Source organism: Mobula hypostoma, chromosome 1 (genome assembly GCF_963921235.1).
Source record: "Mobula hypostoma chromosome 1, sMobHyp1.1, whole genome shotgun sequence".
In the NCBI taxonomy this organism is placed as follows: domain Eukaryota; kingdom Metazoa; phylum Chordata; class Chondrichthyes; order Myliobatiformes; family Myliobatidae; genus Mobula; species Mobula hypostoma.
In genome coordinates, this window is record NC_086097.1 from 104,301,862 (window position 1) to 104,314,780 (window position 12,919).

At 46.5% G+C, this 12,919-nt stretch overlaps 1 protein-coding gene across 9 annotated transcripts in view; it reads left to right on the top strand.

Moving 5' to 3' along the window:
• Window positions 1-12,919, top strand: part of numb (NUMB endocytic adaptor protein) — a 285,368-nt gene that overhangs the window by 200,782 nt on the left and 71,667 nt on the right. For all 9 annotated transcript variants that reach the window (XM_063054289.1, XM_063054296.1, XM_063054281.1 and 6 more), the window contains one exon: window positions 12,018-12,158. In XM_063054289.1, the coding sequence (XP_062910359.1) occupies window positions 12,018-12,158 (141 nt within the window). The remainder of the gene's footprint in view (window positions 1-12,017; window positions 12,159-12,919) is intronic.

Sequence of the window (12,919 nt, forward strand, 5' to 3'; positions counted from 1 at the left end):
AGATCTCTGAAAGTTGCCTCACAGGTGGATAGGGTAGTTAAGAAAGCTTATGGGGTGTTAGCTTTCATAGGTCGAGGGATAGAGTTTAAGAGTCGCGATGTAATGATGCAGCTTTATAAAACTCTGGTTAGGCCACACTTGGAGTACTGTGTCCAGTTCTGGTTACCTCACTATAGGAAGGATGCGGAAGCATTGGAAAGGGAACAGAGGAGATTTACCAGCATGCTGCCTGGTTTAGAAAGTATGCATTATGATCAGAGATTAAGGGAGCTAGGGCTTTACTCTTTGGAGAGAAGGAGGATGAGAGGAGACATGATAGAGGTATACAAGATAATAAGAGGAATAGATAGAGTGGATAGCCAGCGCCTCTTCCCCAGGGCACCACTGCTCAATACAAGAGGACATGGCTTTAAGGTAAGGGGTGGGAAGTTCAAGGGGGATATTAGAGGAAGTTGTTTTACTCAGAGAGTGGTTGGTGCGTGGAATGCACTGCCTGAGTCAGTCGTGGAGGCAGATACACTAGTGAAGTTTAAGAGACTACTAGACAGCTATATGGAGGAACTTAAGGTGGGGGCTTATATGGGAGGCAGGGTTTGAGGGTCGGCACAACATTGTGGGCCGAAGGGCCTATACTGTGCTTTACTATTCTGTGTTCTATGTAACATCTGGTTGGAGGCTTCCCAGAAAGAATATGAAGTATCACTCCTCCAGTATGAGGATGGCTTCATCGTGGCAGTAGATGAAGCTATGGACCGGCATGTGAGAATGGGAAGTAGAGTTAAAATGAGTGGCCACCAGGAAACCCTGCCTATTATAGTGATGGTCATTGATGAAGGTAGTGCTGTGGATGTTGTCTATGTGGATTTTAGTAAGGTGTTTGACAAAGTTCCATGTGGTAGGTTCATCCAGAAGATTAAGATGCAGGGAATCCATGGTGAATTGGCCTTTTGGATTCAGAATTAGAATTAGAGGGAAGAGGTAGATGGGTGAAAGTCTGTGACTGATGGTGTACTGCAAGGATCAAACATCAGAGGTGTAGAGGGACTTGGCAGTCCTTGTGCAAGACTCCTTGAAGGTTAATTTACAGGTTGAGTCTGTGGTGAGGCAATGTTGGCATTTATTTTAAGGGAATTAGAATATGAAAGCAAGGAGATAATGCCAGGCCTTTATAAGACACTAGTCAGGCCGCACTTGGGGTATTGTCAACAGTTTTGGGCACCATGTCTCAGAAAGGATGTGTTGTCATTGGAGAGAGTCCAGAGGAGGTTCACGAGGCAATGAAAGGGTTAACATATGAGAAGCGTTTGGCAGCTTTGGGTCTATACTCACTGGAATTTAGAAGAATGTGTGGGGATCTCATTGAAACCTACTGAATATTGAAAGGACAAGATAAGGTGGATGTGGAGAGGATGTTTCCTATGGTGGGGGGTACCCAGAACTAGAGGGCAACCTTTTAGTATAGAGGTAAGGAGAAATTTTTTTTAGTTTGAGTAGTGAATCTGTGGAATGCTTTGCCACAGACTGGATGAGGCAAGGTCCATGGGTATATTTAAGGTGGAAGTTGATAGTTTTCTGAGTCATCACGACATCAAAGGATAAGGTAAGACTCAATTCCGGCAGCTGATTTGACTTCAGAGCAGTCAGGTTACAGTAAACTTGTGGAATGGCGCTATCAGAAGCTCCCAATTGATCTACCGCTCAATCCTGCCCTTGCCTTCCGTCTGTCTTCATCATTATGGCAAACTGGCACATGGCTTTCACCCCCCGAGACAGTAACACTCTCCCACTCTTCGTCTCTGTCCAGCCCTTCATGCGCTCATTGGGACAAAGCATCAGCATCAATGTTCCTACTTCCTGGCTGGTACTTTAGGCTGAAATCATAGGCAGACAACGCCGCCAACCACAGATGGCCTGTGGCAATCATTTTCACCAAGGTCAGGTTATAAGTTAAGGGATTGTTGTCCGTCCTCACCGTAAACTTGGCACCATAGAGGTAGTCACTCAGCTTATCCACCACAGCCCATTTCAACGTCAAAAATTCCAACTTGTGCGTGGGGTAGTTTTTCTCAGAGGGCAACAGACTCCGGCTGGCATCTGGTCTCAACCCGGTGCCCTAATCCTGATACAGGAAACCCCCTAAGCCCTCTCTGCTGGCATCCGTATGCAGTACATACGGCAGTCGAGGGTCTGCAAAAGTCAACACTGGTGCCTGGGTCAGCATATCCTCTCGCGACCGAAAGGCCTCTTCATATTTCACATCCCACAACAGAGCGTCCCTTGTAGGGCTAAGGTACTCTACCCTCCTCTCCTTTTGTCCTCCTCCCTTTCTTCCCCAAGGGAGGGTAACCACACAGAAGCTGATTCAACAGGTGACTCATTTTCGCATAGCCCTTCACGAACCTCCGATAGTAACCACAAAACCCAAGGAACAAGCCAAAAGCGCTCACAGTCTGGGGCCTTGGCCAGGTGGTCATCACTTCTATCTTAGACGGATCTGTAGTTACTCCATTCTGTGAAACTATGTGCCCAACATAGCTAACAGACGTCTTGCAGGACTAGCAGTTGACCAGGGAAAGCCCTTCTTCATGTTCTTCCAAAGTGGACCGAAATCTGGATGAAGCCATCCAGATGCACCAATACCTCAAGCAAGTTCATATCCCCCACCGTTTTCTCCATGACATGCTGGAAGGTCGCAGGGCCTATCAATATGCCCTGGGGCATCCTTTCGAACTGGAAGAATCCAGTGGACATGTAAATGCTGTCTTCTCTTTGTCAGCCTCACTCATGGGGATCTGGTTATTTCCACTCCTCAAGTCCAGCACACTTGAAATGCTTCACACCACTCAGACAGGCCAGCGCGTCTTCGATCCTTGGGACCATATATTGGTCGGGGTTGGGATACCTGTTCAAAGTCCTATAGTCCACACACATCCGTATCTTCCCATTTTTCTTCCTGGCCTACTGAGACGCATAGGGGCTTTGAGACTTGGTGATGATCCCAGCCTCCTTCAAATTACACAAATGCTGCCAAACGTCTTCCGCCTATGCAGCCTGGTGTCCTCAGTTACCTGGATAGTGTGATGAGCGCTCTTGGGACAACCCACTTCAAAATCATCAGTGGAAAAGACACCTTCCAGCTTCAACATCTTCTCTACCAGCTTCTTCCAACCTGCAGGTACTGGGGAGTTCCCGAAGTTGAATGACTCAGCGGTCAACTTTCCTCCCTTTTCCACTGGTTTCTCCCTGGCTTGTCTCACAGGGACACAAGATATTACTGTCACCAGAAAAAGGTGCGCCAGGGGCCATCCCCCGCTTGAAGGTGACCTCCTTCCTCGTAGTGATCCTGACAGTCACTGCCATCCTGTTCGTCTGTACAACCGAGGGTTTCTGCAGTTCGGACCTCACCAGTACCCCAGCAGGCATTTCCGACTCCTCTTCGTGGTGTTCTGGAGCATCCATCAAGAAGGCCTTGCCTTCGAGTATTCCAGAAAATTTGGGGTTTCCCATTATTTTCGTTAATTCCCTGGGCCGTAACACAATTGGCTTGGAATGGGTGAACCACACGGTCCCTCGTCTAAACTCGTTGTCCGGCCCACTGCAGCCACGCATTTCCTCAAAAACAGCTCGAAACACCAGGTGAATGGACAATGTTCTTAGGAAGCTCTCTCCAGCTTTCTCCTTGCAGGCTCCCATGAGCCTCCTCGCAATAGGAGTGTTGGTCTCCACAAGAATTGGAACACCGACTCTCTCAATGGGGTCCGGACAAACTAGAGCTAATGTATCAAGGACCTCAGCCACTCTCACATCATCCTCTGAAAACTCCAGCTTCACTGACAAATAACCATCATACAGATTATCACCCACACTAAGACCCCAGATCTCTAGTGCACTGACTGGCATCAATGGTAAATGCGTCAAATACTGGTTGTAAAATGAATGGTACAGCAACATGACCTGCGACCCTGTGTCAAGTATGGCTCTAGCATAAATACCCTCTATCTGTAGCGATACACTGGAGCTTGGCCCCACTAAGCCTTCAGGAAAATCGTTTTTTGCGTTAGGGTGTTCCTTGATATATTGCTGGGAATGTATTCCCCTCGATATGCCAGGCCATCCCCTCACTGGGTCTCTTTTAAACTTTTCCAACAACTTTCTCTGCCTAGGTACTTGGGGGCTCACTCTCTGAAAGATTTCCTGTCCTTCACACTCCCACCTGAAGTGTCCCTCTTCACCAGAGTTATAACAAATACTGGCTGCTCCCCTTCTTGTGTGACACCAGCTGCTAGCAGCCTTCCATATAATCAGTCCGCTTAGAGGATCCACCTCCCTATCAGCTCCATCATATGGGGGGGGGGTTCACACCTGCTGATAACAACTGGGACATCTCAGTTCTCAACTCTACCACAGTCTCCTCTACTCCCCGGGGCAGGCTATCCGTGGTCACTTCATCGCAGGGGACCACCACCGAGGACTGTACCCTGCTGACGGAGGCCTCCTGTACCTCTGACACATTCTCCTCCTCTTGTACCTCTGATCAGCCCAACAAACAAGGGGGGTGCGCGTCTTACGAGATAGTTGGACATCCCAAGCGATCAGGTCCTGGGACTGGGTGCCCATTGCTATCTGGTCCATTCTTAACTGATCCACCTCAGCTGTCTGAAGGCCCCACTACGCTGCAAGCAATGTAGCTGCCTCTCTAGCCGAAAAATGTAGGCAGAAAGCTTCTCCCCCTTCTCCTGATGCATGTTCTGAAACCCTGCTTTTAGCTCCATTGGGTTTCCTGTCATGCCAAACACATTTTCCAATGCTCCCATGTAGTCGGACTTCAAGGCTCTCACCACGTCAGCAGCCTGCCCCCTCAACCGCTCAACCAATCTCTGTCACTTTACGTCAACAGAGCACTGCCACTCATCTAACAAATGAGAGGTCTGCTCCACCCAAGTCTCATACTCCTCTTCCCTTTTTAGGGGTGGGCTTCGTTCCTGAGAATAGGCAGAGCCTGCCATAGCTGGGACTTTGGACCTGGGCATTTTTCCATTTATTTGCCAGAGAGATAAGGGCAGATACTAACTCAGAATTCTCACTCTTCCTTGGGGGGTGGGGACTAATTAGACATTCCAAATCTGACCACTCCTTCCCCTCACTCCTCAGAAACGATAGAACCCCGTCTTTCAAGTCTCCACCCCCAGCTAGGGAAACTCGACTTGTGATTCGGCCCGCTCCACTACACACTCTTCCTCCCTGACAGTATGGACAGTCCATGGCCCCACCTCATCTGGGGCACCGATATTACTGGGCAGCTCCACTGCTGTTACGTCAGCGCTAGTCTGCAGTAAAATGAGGTTGGTGCCCGCCATTTGATCAAACCTCCGCCCAGCAATCGTAATTTTGCCGACAGCTGTAACAGTACTTAACAGGCGAATTAACAATTCATCCAGAGTACGAACACCTACTCCATTCAACACATACACATTAGTTACCGGTAACCCCGTGGATGAACACCACTGCTCCACCCCAGCTGCATCCATACTGGCACAAACTTAAAACACACAACCCACTGGTTCATTTCTCAGGGCAATCACACAGCATCCAACGAAATCAATCCCAGAACGAAACCCCCACAAATGTAACCCTCAGATTCGGCCAGCTGTGTTAATCGAAGGGAAGACAGTCTCCGGCCCCGCTAAACTTATGAATTGTCGTTTGTGTGGATGCTGCATGATGTTTTCCCCTGTTACAAATCATATCAGAAAATAACAGACAGTTCACCATATGCAATTAAACGATTTATCTTTGTAATTCTTAATTTGACTAGAGGGTTAGTAAAGAAAAACAAAGAAAAGTATCTATTTTAATGAAACAGTCTAATATGCACGTTGGAGCTCACAGTTTCCCTGTCCATTAGTTCTCCATCGATTTCTCCCGGGCATCATCAACTCCCGGCCCCATTCCATGTCCACTCCATCCTGCAGTCTCCGACCTCTCCATTCCGGCATCTTCTCTCTCCGTCTTCCGCCGAACAAAGCCCGTGAATCCCTCGCTCTTGGGCACACAAGAAAGAAAAACACTCCCCTCATTGGACAGCATACATTCCAAAGCCCCCGTTATCTCTATTCATAACCCTAACACTGCTGCTACAGAGAAACCATTACGTTAGCAGTGAACCTTTCTCAGGGTATTACATACACAATTTACATCCTGAAATTTCTTTTCTTTGCGAACATCCAGGAAAACAGAGGAGTGCCCCAAAGAATGAATGACAGTTAAATGTTAGAACCCCAAAGCCCTCCCAAACTCCCCCCACCCACGCACAAGCAAGGCAACGACCCCCCCAGCCAGCAAAAAAGCATCAGCGCCCCCACCAAGCACTCAAGCGTGCAGAAAAGCATCAGTAAAGACACAGACTTGCAGTACCCCAAAGACTAGTTGTTCACCCGGCATTAAACATACCACAGGCTCTCTCTCTCCATAATAAGGGGAAAAGGGGTGTCCCCATTTCACAGCAAGAGGGGAGACATGACAAAACAACTTGCTGATTTATGGTGTTAAAAGTCTGTTGCATCACTTTTTCCAAGCTCTGTGCCTGTGAGCACATAGCCAACAGCAAGCAAGCCCACTACTTCTGATCTTCCTTGTTCTTCCGTGACGCATCAGTAGGCGGCAGCGGCAGCAGCGTCAAATCAGCCTGCCTCCAAAAGCACGAAAATCCGGCACTTGCATTTCAGGCCGTGTCCTTGGTATATCAAAAAGCAGCTGGTCACGAAGCCCTGCGAGCGGGTCCCATTCCCGCAGAGAACTGAAGTCAGAGTGTAACTCCAGGTCAAGGTCTTCAAAAGAACCTTGAAAGGGAGAAAGAGAGATATCAAAGATAGAAATAGAGCTGTTTCCTAAGATGCAAGCGAAGGAGTTGCAGTTTAGTGCCATCATCACTCAGCTCTGCCTCTTCAGAAATCAAAGATGAAAAAGAAGTTAGGAGTCCTTGTGCAGAGTTCGATAGAAGGCTACTTTGCAGAATGGGTCAGTGGTAAGGAAGGTGAATGCAGTGTTAGTATTCTTTGCAAGAAGGTTAGAAGGCAAGAGCGAGGATGTAATGCCAAGGCTTTAAAAGATATTGGTTAGACAGCACTTGGAGTATTGTGAGCAGTTTTGAACTCTTTATCTGAGAAAAGATGTGTTGGCATTGGCAATTGATCAGAGAAGATTCACGAAAATTATCCCAGATAATGAAAGAGTGAACAAACGAGGAATGTTTGATGGCCCTGGGCCTGTGATCACTAGAATTTTGAAGAATGGGGAGGAGGGGATCTCATTTGAGCCTATCGAATATTGAAAGGCGTAGACTGAGTTGACATAGAAAGGATGTTTCCTATGATGGGAGAGTCGAGGGCCAGAGGACACAGCCTCAGAATACAAGAACGTCCTTTCAAAAAATATGAGAAGAAATTTCTTTAGCTGGAGGGCTGTGAATCTGTGGAACTCATTGCTACAGATAGTTGTGGGGGCCAATTCATTGGATATGTTTAAAGTGGAGTTTGACTGACTCGTAATTAATCAGGGTGTCAAAGATTATAGGAAGAAGGCAGGAGAATGGGTTTGAGAGGAACAATAAATTAGCCGTGATGGAATGGTGCAGCAGACTTGATGGACCGAATGGCCTAATTCTGGTCTTAAGTATACAGTTGAATGGTGTACTTTTATTAGTCAAGGAGTTGAGTTAAAGAGTCAGGAGCTGGAGGTAGTTCACGAGTTTACATACCTTGGCTCCACCATCATGGACAGCCTCTCCCAAGACCCCGAGATCAATAGATGGATCGGACGAGCAACCTCAACATTCACCAGGCTGACAAAGAGAGTCTGGGAGAACAGAAAGCTGACGACGCACACCAAAGTTGAAGTCTACAGGGCCTACGTCCTCAGCACGCTGCTTTACGGCAGCAAGACCTGCAGCCTCTACTGCAGACAAAGAGCGGCATCTCAACGCTTTCCACCTTCGCAGCCTGAGACGCATCCTGGGCATCACGTGGACTGACCGAGTCACCAACAATGAGGTCCTGGCCCGTGCCCAGATACCCAGCCTCGTCACCCTGCTCCAACATCTCCGCTGGCTGGGCCACGTACACTGCATGTCAGACGGGAGGATCCCGAAAGACCTGCTGTACGGGGAACTGGCCTCCGGCAGGAGAGCACAAGGACTGCTTCATCTTCGTTTCAAAGACGTTTGCAAGAGAGACGTGAAGTCACTGAAAACGAAAGTCAAGAGGTGGGAGGACATCGCAAGTAATCGCTCTCACTGAAGGCTGGAACTACGCAGAGGTCTAAAAAGAGAAGAGAAGCTGAGGCTTGCTGCTGAAGAAAAGCGCACTCGTCAGAAAAACAGCACCAAGACAACACCGGAGGACAGCGCCTTCAAGTGCAGTCGCTGCAGGCAAGACTGTCACTCCCGTGTGGGACTCTACAGCCACAACAGATGCTGCTCTAACACAGACTGAAGCAAGACTTTCCAGACGCAGATCCATGGTCTCGTGAGACTAACGGATGCCACCACAAATATCGAGAACATGAGGTGAAGAGTCCTTGGAAGTGAGTCCATAGGTTGTGGAAACTATTCAGTAAAGGGGCAGGTGAAGTTATCCCCTCTGATTTAACAGCCTGATGGTTGAGATATAGTAACTGTTCCTGAACCCGGCGGTGTGAGTCCTGAGGCTTTTGCACCTGCTTCCTGATGGCAGCAGCGAGAAGAGAGCATGTCCTGGGTGGTGAGGAATCCTGATAATGGATAGTGATTTCCTATGACAGCGTTTCATGTAGATATGCTCAATGATGATGAGGGCTTTCCCTGTGATGAACTAGGCAACATCCACTACTTTTTGTAGGATTTTCCATTCAAAGGCATTGGTGTTTCCATAGCAGGCTGTGATGTAGCCAGTCAATATACTCTTCACTACACATCTATAGAAGTTATATGTCATGCCAAATCTTTGCATACTTTTAAGAAATAGAGGTCCTGGCTTTTATGCTGCGGTACGGTTTCCTGGATGGTAGCAGCTGGAGTAGATTGTGGTTGGGGTTACTCAGGCCCCCAATGATCCTAGGGGGCCCTTTTTTTCACACCTGTCTTTGTAAATATCCTGCATCATGGGAAGTTCACTACTACAGATGTGCTGGGCTGTCTGCACCACTCTCTGCAGATTAAGGGAGGTACAGTTCCCATACCAGGTAGTGATGCAGCCAGTCAGGATGCACTCAGTTGTGCTCCTGTAGAAAGTCCTTAGGATTTGGGGGGCCTATACCAAACTTCCTCAACCGTCTGAGGTGAAAGAGGTGCTGTTGTGCCTTTTTCACCACACAGCTGGTGTGTACAGACCATGTGAGGTCTTCAGTGATATGGATGCTGAGGAACTTAAGCTGTTTACCCTCTCAACCCCAAATCCATTCTTGTTAATAGGGGTTAGCCCGTCTCCATTCCTCCTGCAATCCACAACTAGCTCCTTTGTTTTTGCGACATTGAAGGAGAGGTTGTTTTCTTGACACCACTGCGTCAGAGAGATGACTTCTTCCCTGTAGGCCACCTCATTATTGTTTGAAATTAGACCAATCAATGTAGTGTCATCAGCAAATTTAATTAGCAGATTAGAGCTGTGGGTGGTGACACAGTCATGGGTGTACAGGGAGTAAAGGAGGGGACTCAGTACACAGCCCTGAGGGGTTCCTGTGTTAATAGACAATAGGTGCAGGAGTAAGCCATTCAGCCCTTCGAGCCAGCACCACCATTCACTGTTATCATGGCTGATCATCCACAATCAGTACACTTTTCCTGCCTTCTCCCCATATCCCTTTACTCCACTATCTTTAAGAGCTCTATCTAACTCTTTCTTGAAAGAATCCACAGAATTGGCCTCCACTGCCTTCCGAGGCAGAGCATTCCACAGAACCACAACCCTCTGTGTGAAAAAGTTTTTCCTCAACTCCGTTCTAAATTGTATACCCCTTATTCTTAAACTGTGGCCTCTGGTTCTGAGAGTTGAGAGTGTTGAGACTCAGAGGTGTGGAGGTGAGGGAGCCCACTCTTACCACCTGCTGGCAATCTGACAGGAAGTCCAGGATCCAGCTGCATAAGGCAGGATTACTGTCTTTGGTGCTCCTGATGTGGCCTCCTGTATATTAGTCAGACTCGACGCAGATTGGGAGATCACTTCGTTGAGTATCTACGCTCCATCCGCCAGAACAAGCAGGATCTCCCAGTGGCCGCCCATTTTAATTCCACTTCCTATTCCCATTCCAAATGTCCATCCATGGCCTCTTTCACTGTTGTGATGAGGCCACACTTAGGTTGGAGAAACAACACCTTATATTCTGTTTGGATAGCCTCCAACCTGATGGCGCAAACATCAATTTCTCAAACTTCCAGTAATGCCCCCACACCCCCCTTCTCCATTTCCCATCCCCTTTTCCTTCTCTCACCTTGTCTCTTTGCCCGCCTATTGCCTTCTTCTGGTGCCTCTCCCCCCTTTTTCTTTCGTCCATGGCCTTCTCTCTCTTTCACCAATCAACTTCCCAGCTCTTCATTCCTCCATCCCCCTCCCCCCACCTTTTAAATCTACTCCTCAGCTTTTTTTCTCCAGTCTTGCCAAAGGGTTTCAGCCCAAAACATCAACTGCTCTTTTTTCCATATATGCTGCCTGGCCTGCTGAGTTCCTCCAGCATTTTGTATGTGTAGCTTTTAACTCTTCAGTTTGGAACTGTAGCGTTGGATTGTTTGGGGATAAGTTTGGGGAAATATGGAAGTTTGATTCCAAGACTGGCTGCATTTATAAGGCATCAGGATGTATGGATACTTGAAATGAGAAAAGTAGGATGCAATATTTTTTTCCTTGTAGCACAAGCTTTATTTCTGAATTGTTGAAATGTTTGTGTCCACAGGCCTTGACTATTAGATGTATATCATAGGGGTCTTGTGGTTTTGTTTCTGCAGTTGAAAATGTTGTATAAAAATAAAACATGATTAAGTACAATTTCATTTTGTCACATTGTATTTGGGATAAAGTAACCTCCGGCCTGATGGCATGAATATCAATTTCTCCTTCCAGTAAAATGTTTTCCCTCTCCACCCCTCTTCTTCTATTCTCTTATCTCTTCTTACCTATCTATCACCTCCTCCTTCCATTTCTTCTGTGATCCACTCTCCTCTCCTATCATGCTCCTCCTCTCCAACACTTCATCTTTCCTATCCACCTGCCTTCACCATTCACCTTCCAGCTATTCTCCTTCCCATTTCTCTCTTCCCCCCACTGCCCCTCAACTTATTCATTCTGGTGTCTTCCAGCTTCCTTCCCAGTCCTGAAGAAGGGTCTCTGCCCAAAACTTTGCTATTTATTCATTTCTCTAGATGCTGCCTGATCTGCTGAGTTCCTCCAACGTTTTGTGTGTGTTGCTTGGGATAAACTGATGTTGCATAGTGTAAGACTAACTTTGTAGTAATGTATCATGTGATCGAGTAGGGTTCAGCAATTATGAGAGACACTGAGGCTGTAAAAGAGGGATTGGACTAGCTTAGTAATCATGCAACAGTATACACGTATTTTACTAATAATGGATAGGCCCAGTTAGTTGAGTTTAAAAAAAAGCGTGAGAAAATTTTCCCGATAACAAGGTTCATATGTATCAGTTGCTTTAAAAGAAACATTTTACATTCCACAATAACAGGAGAGTGGGGTTGAGAGGGATAATAAATAATCTGTTGGAAAGGCAGAGCAGACTCAGTGGGCTGAATGGCCTCATTCTGCTCCTCTGTCTTACGCTCTTGTATTATACAATCTCTCAACAAAATAACTGGAAATGACAGCTTCAGTGTACAATTAGTACAGAATGCAAGGCTGCCATCTAGTGCCTGACTAAAATAAAAGATTGAATGTATTCAAGTAATTCAACGGGCGGCTAGACTGGGTACATAAGATGACAGGTGATTGGTAAAACATTATAGTTCTTTTGGAAAAACTTGTTTTCCTTTTTTCCCTCAGGACCTAATTGTTGATCAAACTATAGAGAAGGTATCCTTCTGTGCTCCTGATCGAAACTTTGACAAGGCATTCTCATACATTTGTCGAGATGGTACAACCAGGCGTTGGATCTGTCATTGCTTCTTGGCGATACGAGATTCGGTAATTAAACTCTTTTCTCTTCTTTTATAACAAGGCGGCATCTATTGTTATGGTGGGAGTAAGGTGGGAAGTGCTCTGAGATTGTTAGAGGAAGCATAAAGTTCTTTAGATTAGATTAGATTCAACTTTATTGTCATTGTGCCAAGTACAGATAAAAAGCCAATGAAATGCAGTTAGCATCTGACCAGAAGTGCAAAGAATAGTGAGAGTTTGAAAGTAAGATTTAGCTGTATTTCAGATTCTATTGTTATTGCAGGGGATATAAGCAAGGGTGGGGGCACTTCACTTGAGGTAATGAAGGAAGATTAGGATTGCAGTTGATTTTTCTTGAATTATATTTGTGGTAGAATACTGATTTGCCTTGCTCCATGTAAGTTATCTGTTCTCCACCAACATCGTGGAAGTTGAATGGTTCTGTTGAACTTGTGTCTTTTTGAATTGAAAAATCATCCCATTCCATTTACATTTAAGTAATTGTTATTTCTCTTGGTCTTTTCCTCATCAAGCTTCTGACTCATTCCACAGTACAAGGTCATTTGATCACAGGTTTTATTCCTAGTCTGTGCTGGGTCACAGCAACAATGACAATTAGCCAAATCTCTCAGCCCTGCTTAGAGTAGAAAGTGTGCCTGTGTAACAGGACTGCCATCCTAACAAAATGGAAAAACTTTCAAACACTTGCAGCTACTCATTTGCTGTGTCCATTTGCAGTCGCCCGACCTTGTGCAGTGTTGTGTCGCATTTAACTCCAAAACAATGTG